Genomic DNA, 20,044 nt, shown 5'->3' with positions numbered 1-20,044 from the left:
CTTATTCAGGACAAGAGAAGTTTCTTCAGGACCAGAAAAGGGTGATGTTTCACCCTTTTGTTAATGGCTTTCAGTATTAGATTCAAGAACGGGCTTTCCCTATGTCTGTCACAGGTATAAATGTAGTCCATGCTGCTCCAGCATCAGTGAAAAGAAATGGACTTGTCTAGTCCATGCACCTGAAGTCCTCCACAGATAGGGCTCCAGAGCACTGGTCTTGTGGGACTCTGGCCTCCCAGTCGCTTATACATTAATTGCATGGTAGCATGAGTCAGGTGTGCTGTAACCACTGCCAACTGAAACAATCTGTGTTCCTTTCATTAAAAAGCTGATCATGTGGCAGCCTTCTCTTTCTCTCTCAGTACCATTGCAGACCCTTCTCTCTCACAGTTTTTATTACTCACTGTTGGTTATGGTCTAGGACTTCATCTTACAGTATGCTGTACTGGGTATATTATATCTTTGCTATTTGTGTTAATACAGAAGTATAAAGAAGATAGTAAAAACGCCTCATAATCCTACCACCTAGCTATTCCAACTAAAAAGAAAAAGAGAGTACAAGACTAATAAGTAGTGATTGTAAGAAAGTCAAACAGTACAGAAGACCACAAATCTCCCATCCCAGATTCTTCCCCAGAGAACACAATTAGTGGTTTCTTGTCATTTTTTTCCAGAAAAATTTAGCACTTGTACCTACAAATGTGTTATAGAGATACTTCAAATGTAATTTTATTTTAAAAATTATACCCCAGCCGGGCACGGTGGCTCACACCTGTAATCCCAGCACTTAGGGAGGCCGAGACGGGCGGATCACGAGGTCAGGAGATCGAGACCAGCCTGGCTAACATGGTGAAACCCCGTCTCTACCAAAAAAATACAAAAAACTAGCCGGGTGAGGTGGCGGGCGCCTGTAGTCCCAGTTACTCGGGAGGCTGAGGCAGGAGAATGGCGTGAACCCGGGAGGCGGAGCTTGCAGTGAGCTGAGATCCGGCCACTGCACTCCAGCCTGGGCGGCAGAGCGAGACTCCGTCTCAAAAAAAAAAAAAAAAAAAAAAAAATTATACCCCATATTTACTATCTTAATGGGTAAGTATAATAGAAGTCAGAAAGTGTCAGAAATAAGTGATATTAAAACAATTAAAATATCATAGCCTAAGGACGTAACTTTCAGGTTGCAATTCAGATGTTAAATATTTTGTGTTTTAGTTAAATCCTAATTGAGAAGCATTATTTATTCAGCTATTAAATGGTTGAATTCCTGCTATTTTCAATTACATGGAGAACAGTGAAGTGGCCCCACTGTCATGGAACAGAGCTTTCCAGCTGGTGTGCTGTCACTGCCAGTAGATTCGCTGTGCCAACATACTAATTTCTCCCCTTGGCTCGCCACTGTTTTTTTCTTTTTTTCTTTTTTTTTTTTTTGAGACAGAGTCTCGTTCTGTCGCCCAGGCTGGAGTGCAATGGCACTATCTCGGCTCATTGCAACCTCCACCTCCTGGGTTCAAGCATTTCTTGTGCCTCAGCCTCCCAAATAGCTGGGATTACAGATGCCCGCCACCATGCCTGGTTAATTTTTGTATTTTTAGTAGAAACGGGATTTCGCCATGTTGGCCAGGCTAGTCTCGAGCTCCTGGCCTCAAGTGATACACTCACCTCAGCCTCCCAAAGTGCTGGGATTACAAGGCATGAGCCCCTGTGCCTGGCCCCAGTGTGTGTTTGTTTTCAAATATTTTCTGTGAAAAATGATTAAAATTAGTGTGTTGGATTACTGATGGAAAGAACACTGTCAAACATTTTATATTAAATGTCTTCTGTTATACAGTAATAGCTTAATTCCTCAGACACATTATTTTGAGCTTCAGTTGAAGGCTTTTAAAACCCTTGTAAACATACACATACACACATTGCAAAACATTTTTAAAACCAATTATTTTAGTTTCTGTACTTATCTCTGGTGATGTAACTTTCCCAGTTCCTTGCCTGACATTTTAGTGATAATAATGGTTTCTATATTATTTTCATTAAGATTCGGGATATGTTCACCCAACTTGATATGGACCAGCTTTTGGGACCTGAGTGGGACCTTTACCTCATGACCATCATTGCGCTGCTGTTGGGAACAGTCATAGCTTACAGACAAAGGCAGCACCAAGACTTGCCTGCACCCAGGCCTCCAGGGCCACGGCCAGCTCCACCCCAGCAAGAGGCGCCACCAGAGCAGCAGCCACCACAGTAACAGCCACTGGGTCCAGCCTTGATCAGTGACGGCAAAGGAAGTTATCTGCTGGGAACACTTGCATTTGACCTTGGATCAGTGGTCACCTCCCGGAAGAGGCACGGCACAAGGAAGCATTGAACTCCTAAAGCTGCTTAGAATCTGATGCCTTTATTTTCAGGGATAAGTAACTCTTACCTAAACTAAGCTGAATGTTTGTTTCAGTGCCATATGGAATAACAACTCTCAGTGGCTTTCTTTTTTCTTTTCTGGAAACATATGTGAGACACTCAAAGTAACGTCTACTGTATCCAGCTATCTTTCTTGGATCCTTTTGGTCATTATTTCAGTGTGCATAAGTTCTTAATGTCAACCATCTTTAAGGTATTGTGCATCGACACTAAAAACTGATCAGTGTAAAAAGGAAAACCCAGTTAGTTGCAAATTTAAATGTGTTCGAAAGTCTGAAAATAGAACTTGCCTTTTAAGTTTTTGGAAACTGCGACAACTGAGAAGCTCTTACCAGTCCACATGCAATTAGATTTATTCAGCATATTCGTTATTTTAAAAGGGAAGGTTGGGCGGTTTCTTATTGGTGATTGTCATACGGTATACCATACTCCTCTCCTTCAAAGACTGAAAGGCCTTGTTAAGGAGCTTTTTGTGAGCTTTACTTTTTGGAATGGAATATACATATACAGAGCCTTGTGAACTGACTCCTTGCGCTAACGAGAATTTGCCCCACCTACTCTGTAATTTGCTTGTTTGTTTTGAATATACAGAGCCTTGATCCAGAAGCCAGAGGATGGACTAAGTGGGAGAAATTAGAAAACAAAACGAACGCTGGTTGGGGTACCACGATCACAGACAGCGACACACTTTTCCTAAAGTTAAAGCATTTGTTCCCAGGATTTATTTTACTTGGCATTTCTTTTTGCACAAAGAACACATCACCTTCCTGAATTCTTTAAATATGAAATATCATTGCCAGGGTATGGCTTACAGTGACTACTATTATAATACTAAAACTCAGAGAATCAAAGATGGATTAAACTCAGTGGTTGATGAAAGCCAAAACCTGTCTATATTGTTCTGTACTATTCAGGTATCTTTTTATTTCTGATAGTTTTATATTATAATAGAAAGCCAGCCACTGCTTAGCTATCATAGTCGCCATTTTCTCACTACTAACATTAGGAAAATCAAGGCTACTTGATTTTCAGGATTGTCTGGTTAAATAGTATGGGAAAAAAAACTGAAGAGGTTCACATAATCACACACGTGAAGGAATTAAAGCTTAAACTGAATTTGTATTTCATTTTATTGTCAGATGGTGGTGTTCACCAGCCTGTATCTTGTCTGAGACTGCATTTGTATCTGAGCGGGTTTTCTATGCCTACTGATGTCAGTCTGTTTATACTAACCTTCATGCTTTTTTCCCAGAATCCCTCATCTGCCAGAAAACTTGAAAAGTTTATTGCTTGTAGAGGTGTACTGCTTTGATTTTTGAAGTTGGGGTAGTAGTTAGAACTAGATTTAACTAGCCTATAATGAACATGAAGGCTTTTAAATGTGAAGTTGTATACCTTTTTTGTGTTTAGAGAATTATGGGAAACCTGGTAAGCAAAACTTTCCTCCCAGATAATTGCTTCCAGATTCGAAGGGTTGGTCACCAAGAGAACCATATGTATGAAAGCATATCTGTGAAAGGTAGGAAATCTACCCCCACTAAGTGTAATGTTGCTTTAGGCAGCTCTTGTAAATACTAAGACTTGTTTGGTCTCTGACACGTAGAGATTTGAGTTCAGTTGGTACAGTACTTTGGTGTCTGCACCACGGCCCCTTCTCCCCGCTTCAAAATAAGTGTAATCCATGGTAGCAGCCACACTTCCTTTAGAAAGAACTGTTATAATTTATTTAAAAGTTGAAAAACCACCCAAGATGACTACCAACTTTCACTTTTTTCTTCTGCTGTCCACCCTCATTTTTCTTTCAGCAAGATTTTTATATCAAACTTTCCTTTCCTCCATTGAGTACATGCTTTGAGAAAACATGTCTTAAAACAGTGTGTGCCACCTAAGGCTGGATGGGAAAGTGCAGTCTCGTTCTTCATATAATAACCCACTTCTTATTAGTTTACCACTTGCCTTTTTTTATTGTTAATGTTCTGAATTTCCTTTTCTTGGCTTGTTTCCACTTTGTTTTACCCTGGGTCATTTGCTGCCAGCAGTTTGTGAACGGTATCTTTCAAATAACTTAGTTCTTATGGCTTCACTTAAAGACTGTCTCAAAAATACTTCGCTCTCTTCTTTTGTGTTCATGGGACATGGTACCTAAGCAAATAGGAGTTGGGTTTGGTTTTTCTCCTAAAATAATGCTCAATACTTACCTAATCAAATGGCATCCATTTGAATAAAATGACAGTAACTAAAGCTAGTTAATGTCAGTGACATTAAACTAACTCAGGATTCAGGAGTTTTAATGTTAGAATTTAGACTTAACAGATAGAGTGTGGCTTCATTTGTCCACGGTAGCCCATCTCTCCTAAGACCTTTTGTAGTCTGTCTTCCTGCCTTCGAGCGTGATGACAGTAATATCCTGTTTAGTATTCTCTTATGCATTTGGTTTGTTGGTTAGCCGACTGTCTTGAAACTATTCATTTTGCTTCTATTTTATTTTACAGAGGTAGCATTGGCGGGTTTTTTTTTCCTCTCTCTCTCTGTTTGAAGTTTCAGTTTCTGTTTTCTAGGTGAGGCTTATTTTTGATTAGTAGTCAATGGCAAAAAAAAAAAAAAAACTAAATCAAAGATGACTTCTTTTCAAAATTTATTATTTAGCACTTAACTCAGATTAATTTATAAATTATTAATCTTGATACTCCTAAGGATTTGTTACTTTTCTGCATATTAGGTTAATTTTTACCTTACATGTGAGAGTCTTACCACTAAGCCATTTTGTCTCTGTACTATTGGGAAGTTTTGGAAACCCCTGCCAGTGATCTGGTGATGATCTGATGATTTATTTAAAGAGCCGTTGATGCCTCCAGGAAACTTAAGTATTTCATTAATATATATATAGGATTTTTTTCTTTTTTTTTTTTTTTTGCTTTGTCTTTCTCTCCCTTCTTTTATCCTCATGTTCATTTTTCAGTGTTTGGAAGTATGCATGCAGGCCTATAGATGAAAAACACAATTCTTTATGTGGGTAGCATGTGCATTAATGTCTCAACTACATATGCAAAAACTTCCTTTACAGAGGTTCGGACTAACATTTAACATGCACATTTCAAAACAAGATGTGTCATGGAAATAGCCCCTTTACCTGCCAAGACAAGCAGGGTTATATTTGTTTCAGTGACAGCTGATACTTGTTTTGAAAGTGAATCTCATATGTATATATATTACACATTATTATGACTAGAAGTATATAAGAAATGATTAGAACAAAAGAAAATTTCTATTTTCATGCAAATATTTTTCATTGGTCATCGCTCTCAAATATAAATGAAAATATAACACTCCTGAATGCCTGAGGCACGATCTGGATTTTAAATTTGTGGTATTCATTGAAAAGAAGCTATATTTCTCCACCCACTTGGTATTTCAAGAAAATTTAAAACGATCCCAAGGAAAGATGATTTGTATGTTAAAGTGACTGTTTGCACAAGTAAAAGTCCGATGTGTGCATGAAAAGGATTCCTTGGTTATGTGCAGGGAATCACCTCACATGCTGTTTTTCCTATTTGGTCTGAGAAACAGGCTGACACTATTCTCTCTGATTAAAAAATAAACTCATAAAACTCATAATGTTGATATAATCAAGATATAACCACTATAAATATGTAGAAAAGGAAGTTTTAAAAGACCTTAAGCTGGCATTGTGAAGGAACACCATGGTAGACTCTTTTTGTAAATGTATTTTGTATTTAATGAAATGCAGTATAAAGGTTGGTGAAGTGTAATATAATTGTGTAAACAAACAAACCCTGTTAATAGAGAGATGTACAGATTCGTTTTGTACTGTATCTTGAAACTTGTGAAATAAAGATTCCACCTCTGGTTATCCTGTATGCTGTCATATACCACAACCAGGCGTCTTTCCAGACAGACTGTTTTTAAGCTGAATGATTCCATTTTTAAATGTTTTTTGGAAATTCAGAAGCTTCTGAAAACATTCATTTGGGGCAATTTGAATTCATGTTTCATTTGAAACTCCTGAAATTCAGAGTTTTACAAGTCCAGTATTGCCCCAGGGAGAGCATGCATATGCTAAGAAATGTGATTATCTTTTCAATCTCCGATCATCTTTGCCCTGAGCGGCCTGTGATATGTAGTAAGCGTGATTCACTCTAGCCTGATGATAATATAATTTATCTAAAGTTTGTTTATGCATTGCCTTGTGCCAGGAAATGTTTGACACGTACAACACAATAACATTTATTTAGACTAAATATGCTCTGAGTAAAGGAGAAATGAAAAAACACTGAATCAAGAGTGAACATGTACACAAAATGCAGCTGGAAGTGGGCTACAAATTTGGGCCGCAGCTTCCCAGCAGGCAACTCAAAGAGGTACCTGAGGTAAAATGTTCCAGCTTAGAAGCATTAGATCTTGGATAAAAAGCCTGCATGATGCAAATTATGGCAACTGAGATGTCAGATCTCAAATTTTACTTGTGGGAGCACAGTCAGTGACCCCAGATGACCTTGACTGACCTAAAAGTTGTAGGGGAAGTCGGATGTCAGAGCCTTAACACCAGCAGGTGACCATCCAACCTGGGGCAATACCTGTTCACCACTTGGCCTCTTTCTGACAAGTCATTAGAACGTCCTCCATCTTCACTGGCTGCGACTTGATGAGCTACAGCCTCTTCCCTAACTTCCTTTATGATGCTAATTTACGTTGGTTATACCAGCTTAGAAGTATGCTTACATTAAGTTACAGCAGATAACACAAATTAGATGCAAGTAAAAAAAATCAGAATTTCTGTAGTAGGAACTATGAAAAAAAAGGAAATTTTTTACTTTTTGGGTATTTTTCTATGAATAAGAAAAAGCGTTAGAACCTATCAGTTCAAAAGGAGGTACTGCTGTGTAACGGGCTTTGTACATTCCTTCTCATGTCACGCCACTACTTCGCCATCGAATTGAACAAGCTTTTCATTAGATCCTGAAAATTCACCACCCTAGTAGTTTATTATTGGTATTAGAATTTGAGTAGAACTCCTGATTTTCCCTAGAGGCCAAATTCTTTTTATCTGGGTTAATTTCTTTTAAACATGACAATGTTAATGCTGAATTGTATATTAAATCACATTTCTAAAAACTGCACAATTTTTTCTCGTGTGAGTGGAATGTGGTTAACTGAATTTGGAATGTTCATATAATTTGTTGCTGCTCAATCCGGTTTCCCTTTGCCTCCTCTCTACCGCCCAGTATAACCTCATTAATTCAACTCTCAGACTTGGAAAGAATGTCTCATAAGTCTTGGGAGATAAGAGATTCAGGTATCCCATGTAAGGATGCTAACTTCGAACATGAGTATGTCATTGAGTTTTACACGATTCAAGATTTAAATGTGGGCAACAGAAACCTCTGTTCTTGGAAACAGATTTATTTCAGGATGTGAAAGCACAGCTGTGGGTTTCAAGAGTTTGCACACCTGCGTTTCCTCACCCTTCCTCTGTGGCTATGCCCGTAGATGCTTTTCTTAGGAAAATTTTATTAATTGAACTTTTTTTGTTCTAAATGCAATGTCCTGAAGTGGGTAGAGACTAACGCTGGCTGTGCGTGCGTGTGAGTGCATGGTGGTGAGGAGTTGGGGAGCCTTCCAGCTGATTTTGTTTCCCTTAAGTACTAAAAGAAGAATTTACTTGAATTTCTCCAACCTGTACATGTATTTTCTTTTACCTACCATTTGGACAATGTTCTGTGGCTTGTAGCATCTTAAACCTCTTTTTTTTTTTTTTTTTTTTTTAATTTCTTTTGAAACAGGGTCTCGCTCTGTTGTCCAGGCTGAGTGCAGTGGCTTAATTAGAGCCCACTGCAGCCTCAAAACTCCTGGGCTCAAGAAATTCTCCCACCCCAGCCTCCTGCATAGCTGGGACTACTAGCGTGTGCCACCACGGCCAGCTATTTTTTAATTTTTTTGTAGAAACAGGGTCTCCCTATGTTTCCCAGGCTGGTCTCAAACTCCTGGGCTCAAGCAATCCTCCCACTCCCAAAGTGCTGGGATTACAGGTGTGAGCCACCCTACCCAGCCCGTCTTACATCTTTCAGTGCATGGAAATGTACTTCCAGGACTGTGAGAGCTGAGAAGAGCAGGGTATTTTCCCTGTAGCCATCTTTGGACCCTAGCTGAAGTATGTGCTGAGGTGAAAGCACCCACACTGGGCCTTTATTATTTCAGAAGGAGGAAAAAGTAATTGAAGCCTTAAGTTTGTGTAATTGCTATCTGTATTTCATCACTCATTTGAGACTGAAAATTAGTTAAAGCCTCATAACTAGACTGTTGTTTTGTGTTCTCACGTTAGCTAAACCAAAGAATCAGTTGAGTCTCCACACAGTACAGTGGGTTAAGAGAGCACATTTGTGCCTTAGAGCAGTTAAACACAGGAGAAACCCATGAACAGAGATGAAACCCAAACTTTACTACAGAGAAATGAAACTCCATCTCATCTGACCTGTTGCCACTCCTTAAAGGGGCTTTTTAATTGTGAGTCACCATTTCAGTGCAGGCCAGTATGACAGATCAGATAGAGGCATAAGGGAAAGGTCCATGGCCAGGTGTGGTGGCTCACGCCTGTAATCCCAGCAGTTTGGGAGGCGGAGGCAGGTGGATTACGAGGTCAGGAGTTCGAGACCAGCCTGGCCAACATGGTGAAATCCCCTCTCTACTAAAAATACAAAAATGAGCTGGGCATGGTGGTGCACACCTGCAATCTCAGCTACTTGGGAGGATGAGGCAGGAGAATGGTTTGAACCCAGGAAGTGGAGGTTGCAGTGAGCCAAGATCACACCACTGCACTCCAGCCTGGGTAACAGCACGAATCCGTCTCAAAAAAAGGAAAAGAGATTGAGACACAACCAACCGTTTGATCCTCGCATGGGTTCTCCTGAGTTGCCCAATCCCTTCACAAAAGAGATTAGTGATGGTCAGTCCTAGCCCCACTGAATGGCCCTAAAATGCAAAGGAAAACGGGAAGGATGCCATAGCGAGAAAGTTCTGGACTGCAGTCGAGTCCTCACACTGGGTGGGTGGCCCCAGACAAGTGATTTGCTGGACAGGGTTCTCATAGGCATCAAGAGACTGGGTGGGGATGGTCCTTAAGGTCCTGTCCAGCTGTGGGAGGTCTTAAGTGCCAAAAGAAACCAAATTGACTTTTTATTCCACTGACACCAGACCCTTTACAAGGCTTCCTGGTGGAAATGACAACATTCCACTGTCCTAAAATGGTTGACTCCAAATAATTTACAAACAAAGTTTATGCTACAGAGGTCAATATTAAAGTTTATACATAAGGGGTCAGGCGCAGTGGCTCACGCCTGTGATCACAACACATTGGGAGACCGAGGCAGGCAGATCGCTTGAGGTCAGGAGTTTGAGACCAGCCTAGGCAACATGGTGAAACCCCGCCTCTACCAAAAAAAAAAAAAATTAGCTGGGCATGATGGTGTACGCCTGTAGTCTCAGCTACTTGGAAGGTTGGGAGGCTGGGGTGGGAGTATCACTTGGGCCTGGAAGGTGGAAATTGCAGCGAGCCAAACTGGGTGACAGAGTGAGACCCTGTCTCAAAATTTAAAATAAAGTTTATAACATAAGGTTTCATTTGGGCATTCATTCACCAGCCTCTATTAATCACCGACTATCTTCCAGACCCTGAAGTGTAAAATGAATTTTTTTTTTTTTTTTTTTTTTTTGAGACGGAGTCTCGCTCTGTCGCCCAGGCTGGAGTGCAGTGGCCGGATCTCAGCTCACTGCAAGCTCCGCCTCCCGGGTTCACGCCATTCTCCTGCCTCAGCCTCCCGAGTAGCTGGGACTACAGGCGCCCGCCACCTCGCCCGGCTAGTTTTTTTGTATTTTTAGTAGAGACGGGGTTTCACCATGTTAGCCAGGATGGTCTCGATCTCCTGACCTTGTGATCCGCCCGTCTCGGCCTCCCAAAGTGCTGGGATTACAGGCTTGAGCCACCGCGCCCAGCCGTAAAATGAATTTTAAGATGAGTATGAATGAAAGACTGAATTGAAAGAGGCTGTTTTCATCTGTGGGTCTTCATCACCACAATATGTGACAGGTGCTAAGTGTTTCACATCCATTATTGAATTTAATCTTCAATACTCCAGGATGTCAGTACTAGTCATGTCATTCTCATTTAACACATAAGGAAACAGGCTTGGACAAGCTAAGCAGCTTGCTCAAGGTCACTCAGCTAGTGTTAGTCATAAAACTTGAATTCAAATAAAGAACTGGGCCAGGCATGGCGGCTCACACGTGTAAGCACAGGACTTTGGGAGGCCAAGGCAGGCGGATCACCTGAGGTCAGGAGTTCGAGACCAACCCGGCCAATATGATAAAACCCCGTCTCTACCAAAGATACAAAAATTAGTTGGGTGTGGTGGCACATGCCTGTAATCCCAGATACTCAGGAGGCTGAGGCAGGAGAATTGCTTGAACCCGGGAGACGGAGGTTGCAGTGAGTCAAGATCGTGCCACTGCACTCCAGCCTGGGGGACAGAGTGAGACTCCGTCTCAAAAAAAAAAAAAAAACAAAAAAAAACAAAAACCTGTCTTGGCTAAAAGCACCCAAGTTGTAAACTGTTATGTTATGCTGTCTCGTTAATGCAGCATGGTAAGGTTTACAGTGGAGTTATAAGTGCAGTGCCCATAAGGAATAGGAAAGGGTAACAACAGAATGAGCAACGTTTCTCCCAAGTGCGCGTCATCCTTGTCCGTGCTCACAAGTGCTGTTTTGTGCTTAGCATGTGCTGCTGCTTTACAGTCGTAAAGACATAAAAAAAACAGCTAGAGCACATCAGGATTGGCTTGTCTCTCTTCCACCACGTGTAGTGTGAGGTGGGATGGCTTGAATGGTTTGACGAGCCACGTGGCTGGGAGCGCAGCCTTTTTTCTGTTGACATACACCTGGAGCTGAACATCTAGGATGCTCCTTCACGCACATGCCTGGTGCCCAGGCTGGGCTGGCCAGCATCACCCTCTCCACGTGTGGGGATCTCAGGGTAGACAAAACTGCCTCAGAGTGAGCACTCCAAGAGCCAAGATGGTGCTGAGGGGCTTCTTAGGACTAGACTTAGAAATCTCAACCATCGGCCAGGCGCGGTGGCTCATGCCTGTAATCCCAGCACTTTGGGAGGCTGAGGTGGGTGGATCACGAGGTCAGGAGATCGAGACCATCCAGGCTAACATGGTGAAACCCCGTCTCTACTAAAAATACAACAAAATTAGCCGGGCGTGGTGGTGGGCGCCTGTAGTCCTGGCTGCTCGGGAGGCTGAGGCAGAAGAATAGCGTGAACCCGGGAGGTGGAGGTAGCAGTGAGCCAAGATTGCGCCACCGACAGAGGGAGACTGTCTCGAGGAGGAGTAGGAGGAGGGGGAGGGGGAGGGGGAGGGGGAGGGGAGGGGGAGGGGGAGGGGAGGGGGAGGGGGAGGAAAAGGAGGGGGAGGGGAGGGGGAGGAGGGGGAGGGGAGGGGGAGGAGGGGGAGGAGGGGGAGGAGGGGGAGGAGGGGGAGGAGGGGGAGGAGGGAAAAAAAGAAATCTCAGAAATCTCAACCATTAATAGGATGCAGACCAATAGGACTGCATCCTATTGGTCCATAAGTCACTTGGGCAGGCCCAGATTCAAGAGTTGCTGGTTGGAGAAACAGACTCCACCTCCCAGCAGAGAAGTGACTTGGGCATCCACGGAGGAAAGGAGTCGATGGTGGCCCTCTTCAGATGAGGCTGCCACAATCACAAATTCATTCTTCTCCATGGTATCAGCCACATTTACAGTTAGTAAACAGTTACGGAAAACATCTGTGTTTGACTTGCTTCTAGATCGCTTCTCTGTGTATAACTTGGGCTATTAATTGTGGTAATACAGGGCGACACAGTAAATCAGGCGTCAGCCCTACTTTCAAGGATTCCCTAAACAGTGGCCTTCAGGCGCTCGGCAAGACCAAAGCTACTTCCCTGATCGGAATTTTTAAGAGCTTCTCATTTAACTGCTACCAACTCAGTTGGTCTACAAATTTAGAACGAGAACTCCCACATCCGTTTACCTGAAATAGCTGAGCTAATGAAGATTAATGGAACTAAGGGGGGAGTGTGTGAGTGAGCAGTATTCATCATACCTATTTCAATTCTCCTCACTGCTGGGGTCTCAACATTATGCTGTGCCTTTTTTCCCTACCTCTGCCCTCTGCCCAAGCTCACTCTCCTCCAGGTTTCCGCTCAGACTTGCCTGACTGCCCCCCATTAAATCAAGTCCATCTGTTATACAACCCCTGTGTTTTCCCTTTATAGCACTTATTGATTAAGGTATTTAATTAATCTTCATCTCTCTACTGGTAAATCTCAAAAGGACAGGCATCAGTCCGTCTTACCCACCAGTATGTGCCCAGAGCTTGGCACAATGTCCAACACACAAATTAATTTGATTAATACTTAAATTAAAAATTAGCCAGACATGATGGTGCGTGCCTGTAATCCCAGCTACTTGGGAGACTGAGGCATGAGAATCACTTGAACCCGGGAGGCGGAGGGTGCAATGAGCCAAGATGGTGCCACTGCACTCCAGCCTGGGTGACAGAGCAAGACGCCGTCTCAAAAAAATATATATATATGTATGTATATATGTATATATGTATATATGTATATACACATACACACATTTTGTTTGTTTTAGTAAAACGGAGTTTGTTTGTTTTGGTAAAACGGAGTCTCATTCTGTCACCCAGGCTGGAGTGCAGCAGTGGGATCTTGGCTCATTGCAACCTCCGCCTCCCAGGTTCAAGCGATTCCCCTACCTCAGCCTCTTAAGTGACTGGGATTACAGGCACCCACCACCATGCCCAGCTAATTTTTGTATTTTTAGTAGAGACGGGGTTTCTCCATGTTGGCCAGGCTAGTCCCAAACTCCTGACCTCATGATTCACATCTCTACTAAAAATCCAAAAAAAAAAAAAAATTGCCGGGCGTAATGGCGTGCGCCTGTAGTCCCAGCTACTCGAGAGGCTGAGGCAGGGAATTGCTTGAACCCGGGAGGCGGAGGTTATGGTGAGTCGAGATCGTGCCACTGCACTCCAGCCTGGGCGACAGAGCGAGTCTCCGTCTCAAAAATAATAATAATAAATAAATAAAAGTGTTACCAAGTAGTGATACTCTGGCCAAAGTACGATTAAAAACTGAAAACCAAGACGTTTCAATATCTCTTTAAGGAAAGTGCTGTACTTCTTTCTTAGGATTTTATGGCTGGAGGAGATACACAGCTGTCTTCATTCTCTCTCTTCCTCCCCCAAGCAGCCTCGGCTTCTTTTGTTTCTGTAAAAAAGAAGTGCAAGGCAGAGAAGAACTGAATCCACAACTCAGTCTCCTTTTGCTCTATATAGCATTGCTTCTCTCAAAGATGCACAGTAAATTGGACTGGATCGTAGTATAGACGGTCCAAGCTCCTTTTTTGGGTTGAAACGCAACCTACGTGTCACTAATCGTTTTAAATGTGCGCCTACAGATTCCTCGGAAAAGTATGACTGCAGTTACCATAATTTCCACTAGAGGGCACAAAAGGGCTACGTCTGAGGCAAAGTTTTGTCGATAAAACTTTCTGGGTTTTTCCGAAGTTTTTCAGGCGTCTTTTCTGGGGTGGGCAAAATCTGAGGGACAAGTGCTCCCCAGATTTCCTGGAATAAAATCACTGTAACTGCTAGAAACATCACAAAATGTTAAAAAAGTACACTAACCCAGCAGTGTGAGTTGTGACGTGTACACAGAGCTTTCTGGCTGATGTCACTGAAGAATCAATGTGACGTTCCTCTGTCAGCAAGGGTGCATCCCCTGCCTCCAGAACTATTTTCGTCATCATCATGACTAAATGATGGCTTCCATAAACAGATGTCTTAGCCACTGGCACCTGTGTGTGTGGCCTTATTTGGAAAAAGTTAAAGATCGCCAGCTGAGATATTCTAGATTATCAGTGTGGGCCCAAAATCCAGTGACAGGTGTCCCTTTTTTTTTTTTTTTTTTTAAGTCGCCCAGGCTGGAGTGCAGTGGCGCAATCTCGGCTCACTGCAAGCTCCGCCTCCCAGGTTCAAACAATTCTCTGCCTCAGCCTCCCGAGTAGCTGGGATTACAGGCGCCCGCCACCATGCCAGGCTAATTTTTGTATTTTTTTTGTAGAGACAGGGTTTCACCATCTTGGCCAGGCTGGTCTTGAACTCCTGACCTCATGATCCACCCATCTCTGCCTCCCAAAGTGCTGGGATTACAGGCGTGAGCCACCACGCCCAGCCGACAGGTGTCCTTATATGAGAAAGGCAAAGGGAGATTTGACACACAGAAAAGGAGAAGACGCAGAGGAGAGGAAAATGCTTTGTGAAGACGGAGGCTGAGATCGGAGTTCAGCTGCCACAAGCCATGCCAGCGGCCACTAGGAGCCGGAAGAGGTCAGGAAGGGTTCCCTCCTAGGGCCTCCGAAGGTAGCACAGCCCTGCAGACACCTTGATTTTGACCTTCTGGACCCCAGAACTGTGAAAGAACAAGTTTCTGTTGTTTTAAGCCACCAAGTCTGTGGTGTAATTTGTTACAATAAGCCTAGGAAACTAGCACAGTCATCCTATACCATGCGTGGTCAATGGGAGCAATGTGACCCCAAGGAGGAGAGAATGGGCTCCTGGGAGGGTGTGAAGAAGTCCTAGATATTACAATGGTTTGTCATCCTCCAAGAGGCTCTATAAACAGCCTTATGTATAAACATAAACAGATAGACAGTATATCTGTGGTGTTAAAATTGTATACGTAGTGTGGAGGAGAAGGACAATTAGGAGGGGAAAATGTCTAAAAAGGCTCCTTAGAAGAATTCTTTTTTAAAAGTTGAGAGGCTGGGCACGGTCACTCACGCCTGTAATCCCAGCACTTTGAGAGGCCAAGACTAGCAGATCACGAGGTCAGGAGATCGAGACCTGTCTGGCCAACATGGGGTGAAACCCCGTCTCTCCTAAAAATACAAAAATTAGTTGGGTGTGGTGGCACGTACCTGTAATCCCAGCTACTCAGGAGGCTGAGGCATGTGAATTGCTTGAACCCAGGAGGTGGAGGTTGCAATGAGCCAAGACCTCGCCACTGCACTCCAGCCTGGAGACAGAATAAGACTGTCTCAAAAAAAAAAAAAAAAATTAAGAAATGCAGCTCAAGGCCAGGCACAGTGGCTCACACCTATAATCCCAGCACTTTGGGAGGCTGAGGCAGGCAGATCGCTTGAGGTCAGGGGTTTGAGACCAGCCTGGCCAACATGGTGGGAATTTGAGGAGCCTTCCTGAACAAGGAGGAGCTGGGGTATGGAAAACAAGCTAGAGTTAGCCAGGCAATGAGAGGCGGGCGCTGGAGGCCATAGGAATGCTCCGTCTGAAGAGAGGCACTTCCTCTGTGCTCTCTCAGGCGCTCCATCCTTTTCATTTCTGCTGTTACCACCTTGGTTAAGGTCCTCCAATAGCATTACGCCTCGGCAACAGTGTTCATCCCATCTCTGTTCCGCTGCCCTTCTGACCTCCCCTGGATACCAGATGAATCTACCTTAAATAATTTGCAACAAACACACACTTCTTCTGCTCAAGAACCCTCTATGACTCACTATTACAGGATAAACTCTCCCCAAGCTTGCTACTTAGACTCTAACATCCTTGCCCCTTCTTCTTCTCTTACCTAACCAATACTGTTTTTCCCGGATATCGCTATGCTACAGGTAAAGATATTACCACAGCCGGGCGCGGTGGCTCACGCCTGTAATCCCAGCACTTTGGGAGGCTGAGGCGGGCGGATCATGAGGTCAGGAGATCGAGACCATCCTGGCTAACACGGTGAAACCCCGTCTCTACTAAAAAATACAAAACACTAGCTGGGCGAGGTGGCGGGCGCCTGTAGTCCCAGCTACTCGGGAGGCTGAGGCAGGAGAATGGCGTAAACCCGGGAGGCGGAGCTTGCAGTGAGCTGAGATCCGGCCACTGCACTCCAGCCTGGGCGACAGAGCACAACTCTGTCTCAAAAAAAAAAAAATATTATCACATTGACAGTAACAAAAGGGCTAATTCTTCCTTTTTTTTTTTTTTTTTTTTTTTTTTTGAGGCAGAGTCTCTGTCTCCCAGGCTGGACTGGAGTGCAGTGGTGAGATCTCAGCTCACTGCAACCTCCACCTCCCGAGTTCAAGCAATTCTCCTGCCTCAGCCTCCAGAGGAGCTAGGATTACAGGTGCGTGCCACCACGCCCAGCTAATTTTTTGTATTTTTAGTAGAGACAGGGTTTCACCATGTTGACCAGGATGGTCTCGATCTCTTCACCTCGTGACCCGTCCACCTTGGCCTCCCAAAGTGCTGGGATTACAGACGTGAGCCACTGTGCCCAGACAAAAGGGCTATTTCTTTGGCTCCGTCTCTAACCTAACTGTGAGAACTCTGGACCCCTCCAAAATTCCTCCTTGTTTGTTTTTGGAGTCCCGAAGCAGGCTCAGATACGGTCTTTTTTTTTTTTTTTTTTTTTTAGTCCTTTTTTTATTATTATTATTTTGAGACCAAGTCTCACACTGCCAACCGAGTTGGAGTGCAATGGTGCAATTGTGGCTCACTGCAACCTCCACCTCCCAGTTCAAGCGATTCTCCTGCTTCAGCCTCCTGTGTAGCTGAGATTACAGGCACCTGCCACCACACCTGGCTAATTTTTGTATTTTTAGTAGAGACGGGGTTTCACTATGTTTGCCAGACTTGTCTCCAACTCCTCACCTCATGATCTGCCCACCTCGGCCTCCCAAAGTGCTGGGATTACAGGTGTGAGCCACCGCGTCTGGCCTTTTTAGTCCTTATTTTTTAGAGACAGGTTTCACTCTGTCACCCAGGCTGGAGTGCAGTGGTGCAATTATGGTTCATTGTGGCGTCAATCTCCTAGGCTCAAGAGATCCTCCTGCCTCAGCCTCCTGGGATAATGGGCATGCACCACCATGGCAAGCTAATTTAATTTTTTTTTAAGAGATGGGAGTCTCACTATGTTGCCCAGGCTGGTCTCAAACTCCTGGCCTCAAGGGATGCTCCCCCCTTAGCCTTCCAAAGTGCTGAGATTACAGGCATGAGCCACTGCACCCAGCTTAAATAAATTTAAATAAATATTTGAAGAATATTAATTTGCAACGTTTCTCTGATTAGCCTACCCAGGGCACCATGTTCAGCCCTAATCAGTTGTCTTATTTTCTAAGATATTCTTTCTTTCTTTGTTGGAAACATACATTTAAAAAGACAAAAGTTACCTAATTATCACTCAAGCTCCAGAAGCCATAAAGGAAAAGATTGATACGTTTGACCATAAAATGAAAACAGTATGCTTGACAAACCTGCTGTAATCAAAGTCAAAAAGCAAATGTCAAAGTGGGAAATGCTTGCACTTCATTTTCCAGCAAGAGATTAATTTCCTGAAGACATAAAATCTCATAGAAATCCATAAGGATCAATAAACTAATATGATAGGGAAAGTGAGCAAACATGATTAACAGTTCACAGAAAATGACTTTTAGTACATGAAAGATAGCCTCACTAGTAAAAGAAGTGCAAATGAAAACCACCGATAACTCTGGAGATTCTTACTGGAAAGTGGGACCACCTTATATAGCAGACGTCCCCCTGGCGGACCACCTCTGAGCGATCTGCAGCTGCAGACACTCTCAGCACATACTGTGTTTCCCACATCTGAGGTCTGCTTCTCTCTGCTTCTCAGCTTCTCTCTGCTTCTCAGCTTCTCTCTGCTTCTCAGCTTCTCACGGGTGTGGAAGGAATATTGTTGGAAGGTGGGAGCTGAAGAGGTCTGGCAAGTGGTGTATGGAGAGCCTATGGAGTGGATACAAAACTCAAGGATCGAGCCAGGAACAGGGGGTCATGCCTGTAATCCCAGCACTTGGGGAGGCTGAGATGAGTGGATCTCCTGAGGTCAGGAGTTCAAGACCAGCCTGGCCAACATAGTGAAACCCCGTCTCTACTAAAAATACAAAAAATTAGCTGGGTGTGGTGGTGGGCACCTGTAGTCCAACCCACTAGGGAGGCTGAGGCAGGAGAATCGCTTGAACCTGGGAGGCGGAGGTTGCAGTGAGCTGAGATAGCACCATTGCACTTCAGCCTGGGCAACAAGAGCAAAAATCCTTCTAGAAAAAAAGAAAACAAAGCTCGAGGATCTTTTGTTTCTCATATCATTGCACTCAACAACTGGGTAGACAAGATGACTCCTCAGGTTGCTGCCAGTTGTCCTCTGTTACCCCAGTGCTTTGAAAAAACAAGTCACACGCAGTGGCTCACACCCATAATCCCAGCACTTTGGGAGGCTGAGGTGGAAGAATGGCTTGAGCCCAGGAGTTTGAGACCAGTCTGGGCAACAAAGTGAGACCCTGTCTCTACAAAAAATAAAAAATTAGCTGGGGGTGTTGGTGCATGCCTCTAGTCTCAGCTACTCAGGAGGCTGAGGCAGGAGGATCACTTGAGCCCAGGAGTTCAAGACCATCCAGGCAACATAGGGAGACCGCCATCTCTCTGAGAAACAAACAACAAAAAAAATTAGCTGGACATAGTGGCATGTGCCTGTGGTCCCGGCTACTTGGGAGGTTGAGGTGGGAAGATCCCTCAGGCCTGGGAGGTCGAGGCTGCAGTGAGCCGTGATCTCACCACTGAACTCCAGCCTGGGCAACAGAGCAAGACCCTGTCTGAGAAAGGGAGAGAGAGAGAGAGAAATTTAGAAAACAGGGTGGATGGTGGAGGAGGAAGGTGCAGGGTCCACCTTCCTCAGAAGGCAGCTGGCAGTCAGCAAGAGCTCCTGGAGCCGGCACCTTGCACAGCTAAGGAGTCCCCCTCACCTGCCACAGGCACACCTTCCAGTCAGAGCTGGAATTCTTGTAAGTGCAGCTTGGTTCCTCTGGCTGTATTTCAAGGGCTGTCTTGGCATTTTGGTGACATCGTTTGCCTCTCCTGTCCTGAGACTGGCTATGTCCGCAACCTGACTGGTTCCTGGTGAACAATAGGAACAGAAACTGTCTTCCCCATTCGGACACAGGAAGCCAACTTGTTCCCCAGAAGGCTGGACAAGGACTGGTAATGGGTTTGGAAGCAGAAAACAAGCTTGCTAGAAGCGGCAGGGTGTGGGGAGAGCAATGGCTTCCGTGTGAGTAGCAAAGAGAGGTTCTGAAAGAGACTCAGAGATACCCGTGACCCCCAACAAATCTTCAGTGGATAAAATGCTTGGTGTGTGTCAACCGGCTTTTAACTAGAGAAGGACTCATAATAATTCATAAACGACTATGTTTCGGTCATGACCCCTTTATTCCTCTTTTTCTCAAAGAATGCCGACTGTAATTACACACAAGGGAGAGTATGAGTTATTCTAAACCCTGACTGGTGCCAAATGAGTTCACGAGTGGAGAGGACATTTCCCAAGCGACCTTTGGGAGAATTTTTTTAAATCCAGAAACTCTAAAATTAAGAGGAAACTGGACCCAGTGTGGTGAGTCAGGCCTGTAATTCCAGCACTTTGGGAGGCCAAGGCGGGTGGATCACCTGAGCTCAGGAGGTCGAGACCAGCCTGGCCAACATGGTGAAA

General features: G+C 44.1%; 1 protein-coding gene across 1 annotated transcript in view; it reads left to right on the top strand.

Annotated features, from left to right (window-relative positions):
- Window positions 1-6,277, top strand: part of SEL1L (SEL1L adaptor subunit of SYVN1 ubiquitin ligase) — a 70,379-nt gene extending 64,102 nt beyond the window's left edge. The window contains exon 21 of the mRNA XM_005561957.4: window positions 2,027-6,277. Within this exon, the coding sequence (XP_005562014.1) occupies window positions 2,027-2,236 (210 nt within the window). The 3' untranslated portion in view covers window positions 2,237-6,277. The remainder of the gene's footprint in view (window positions 1-2,026) is intronic.
- The last annotated feature ends 13,767 nt before the right edge of the window (window positions 6,278-20,044 follow it).

Source organism: Macaca fascicularis, chromosome 7 (genome assembly GCF_037993035.2).
Source record: "Macaca fascicularis isolate 582-1 chromosome 7, T2T-MFA8v1.1".
Classification (NCBI taxonomy): Eukaryota; Metazoa; Chordata; class Mammalia; order Primates; family Cercopithecidae; genus Macaca; species Macaca fascicularis.
This window is presented reverse-complemented; position numbering and strand designations above follow the sequence as displayed.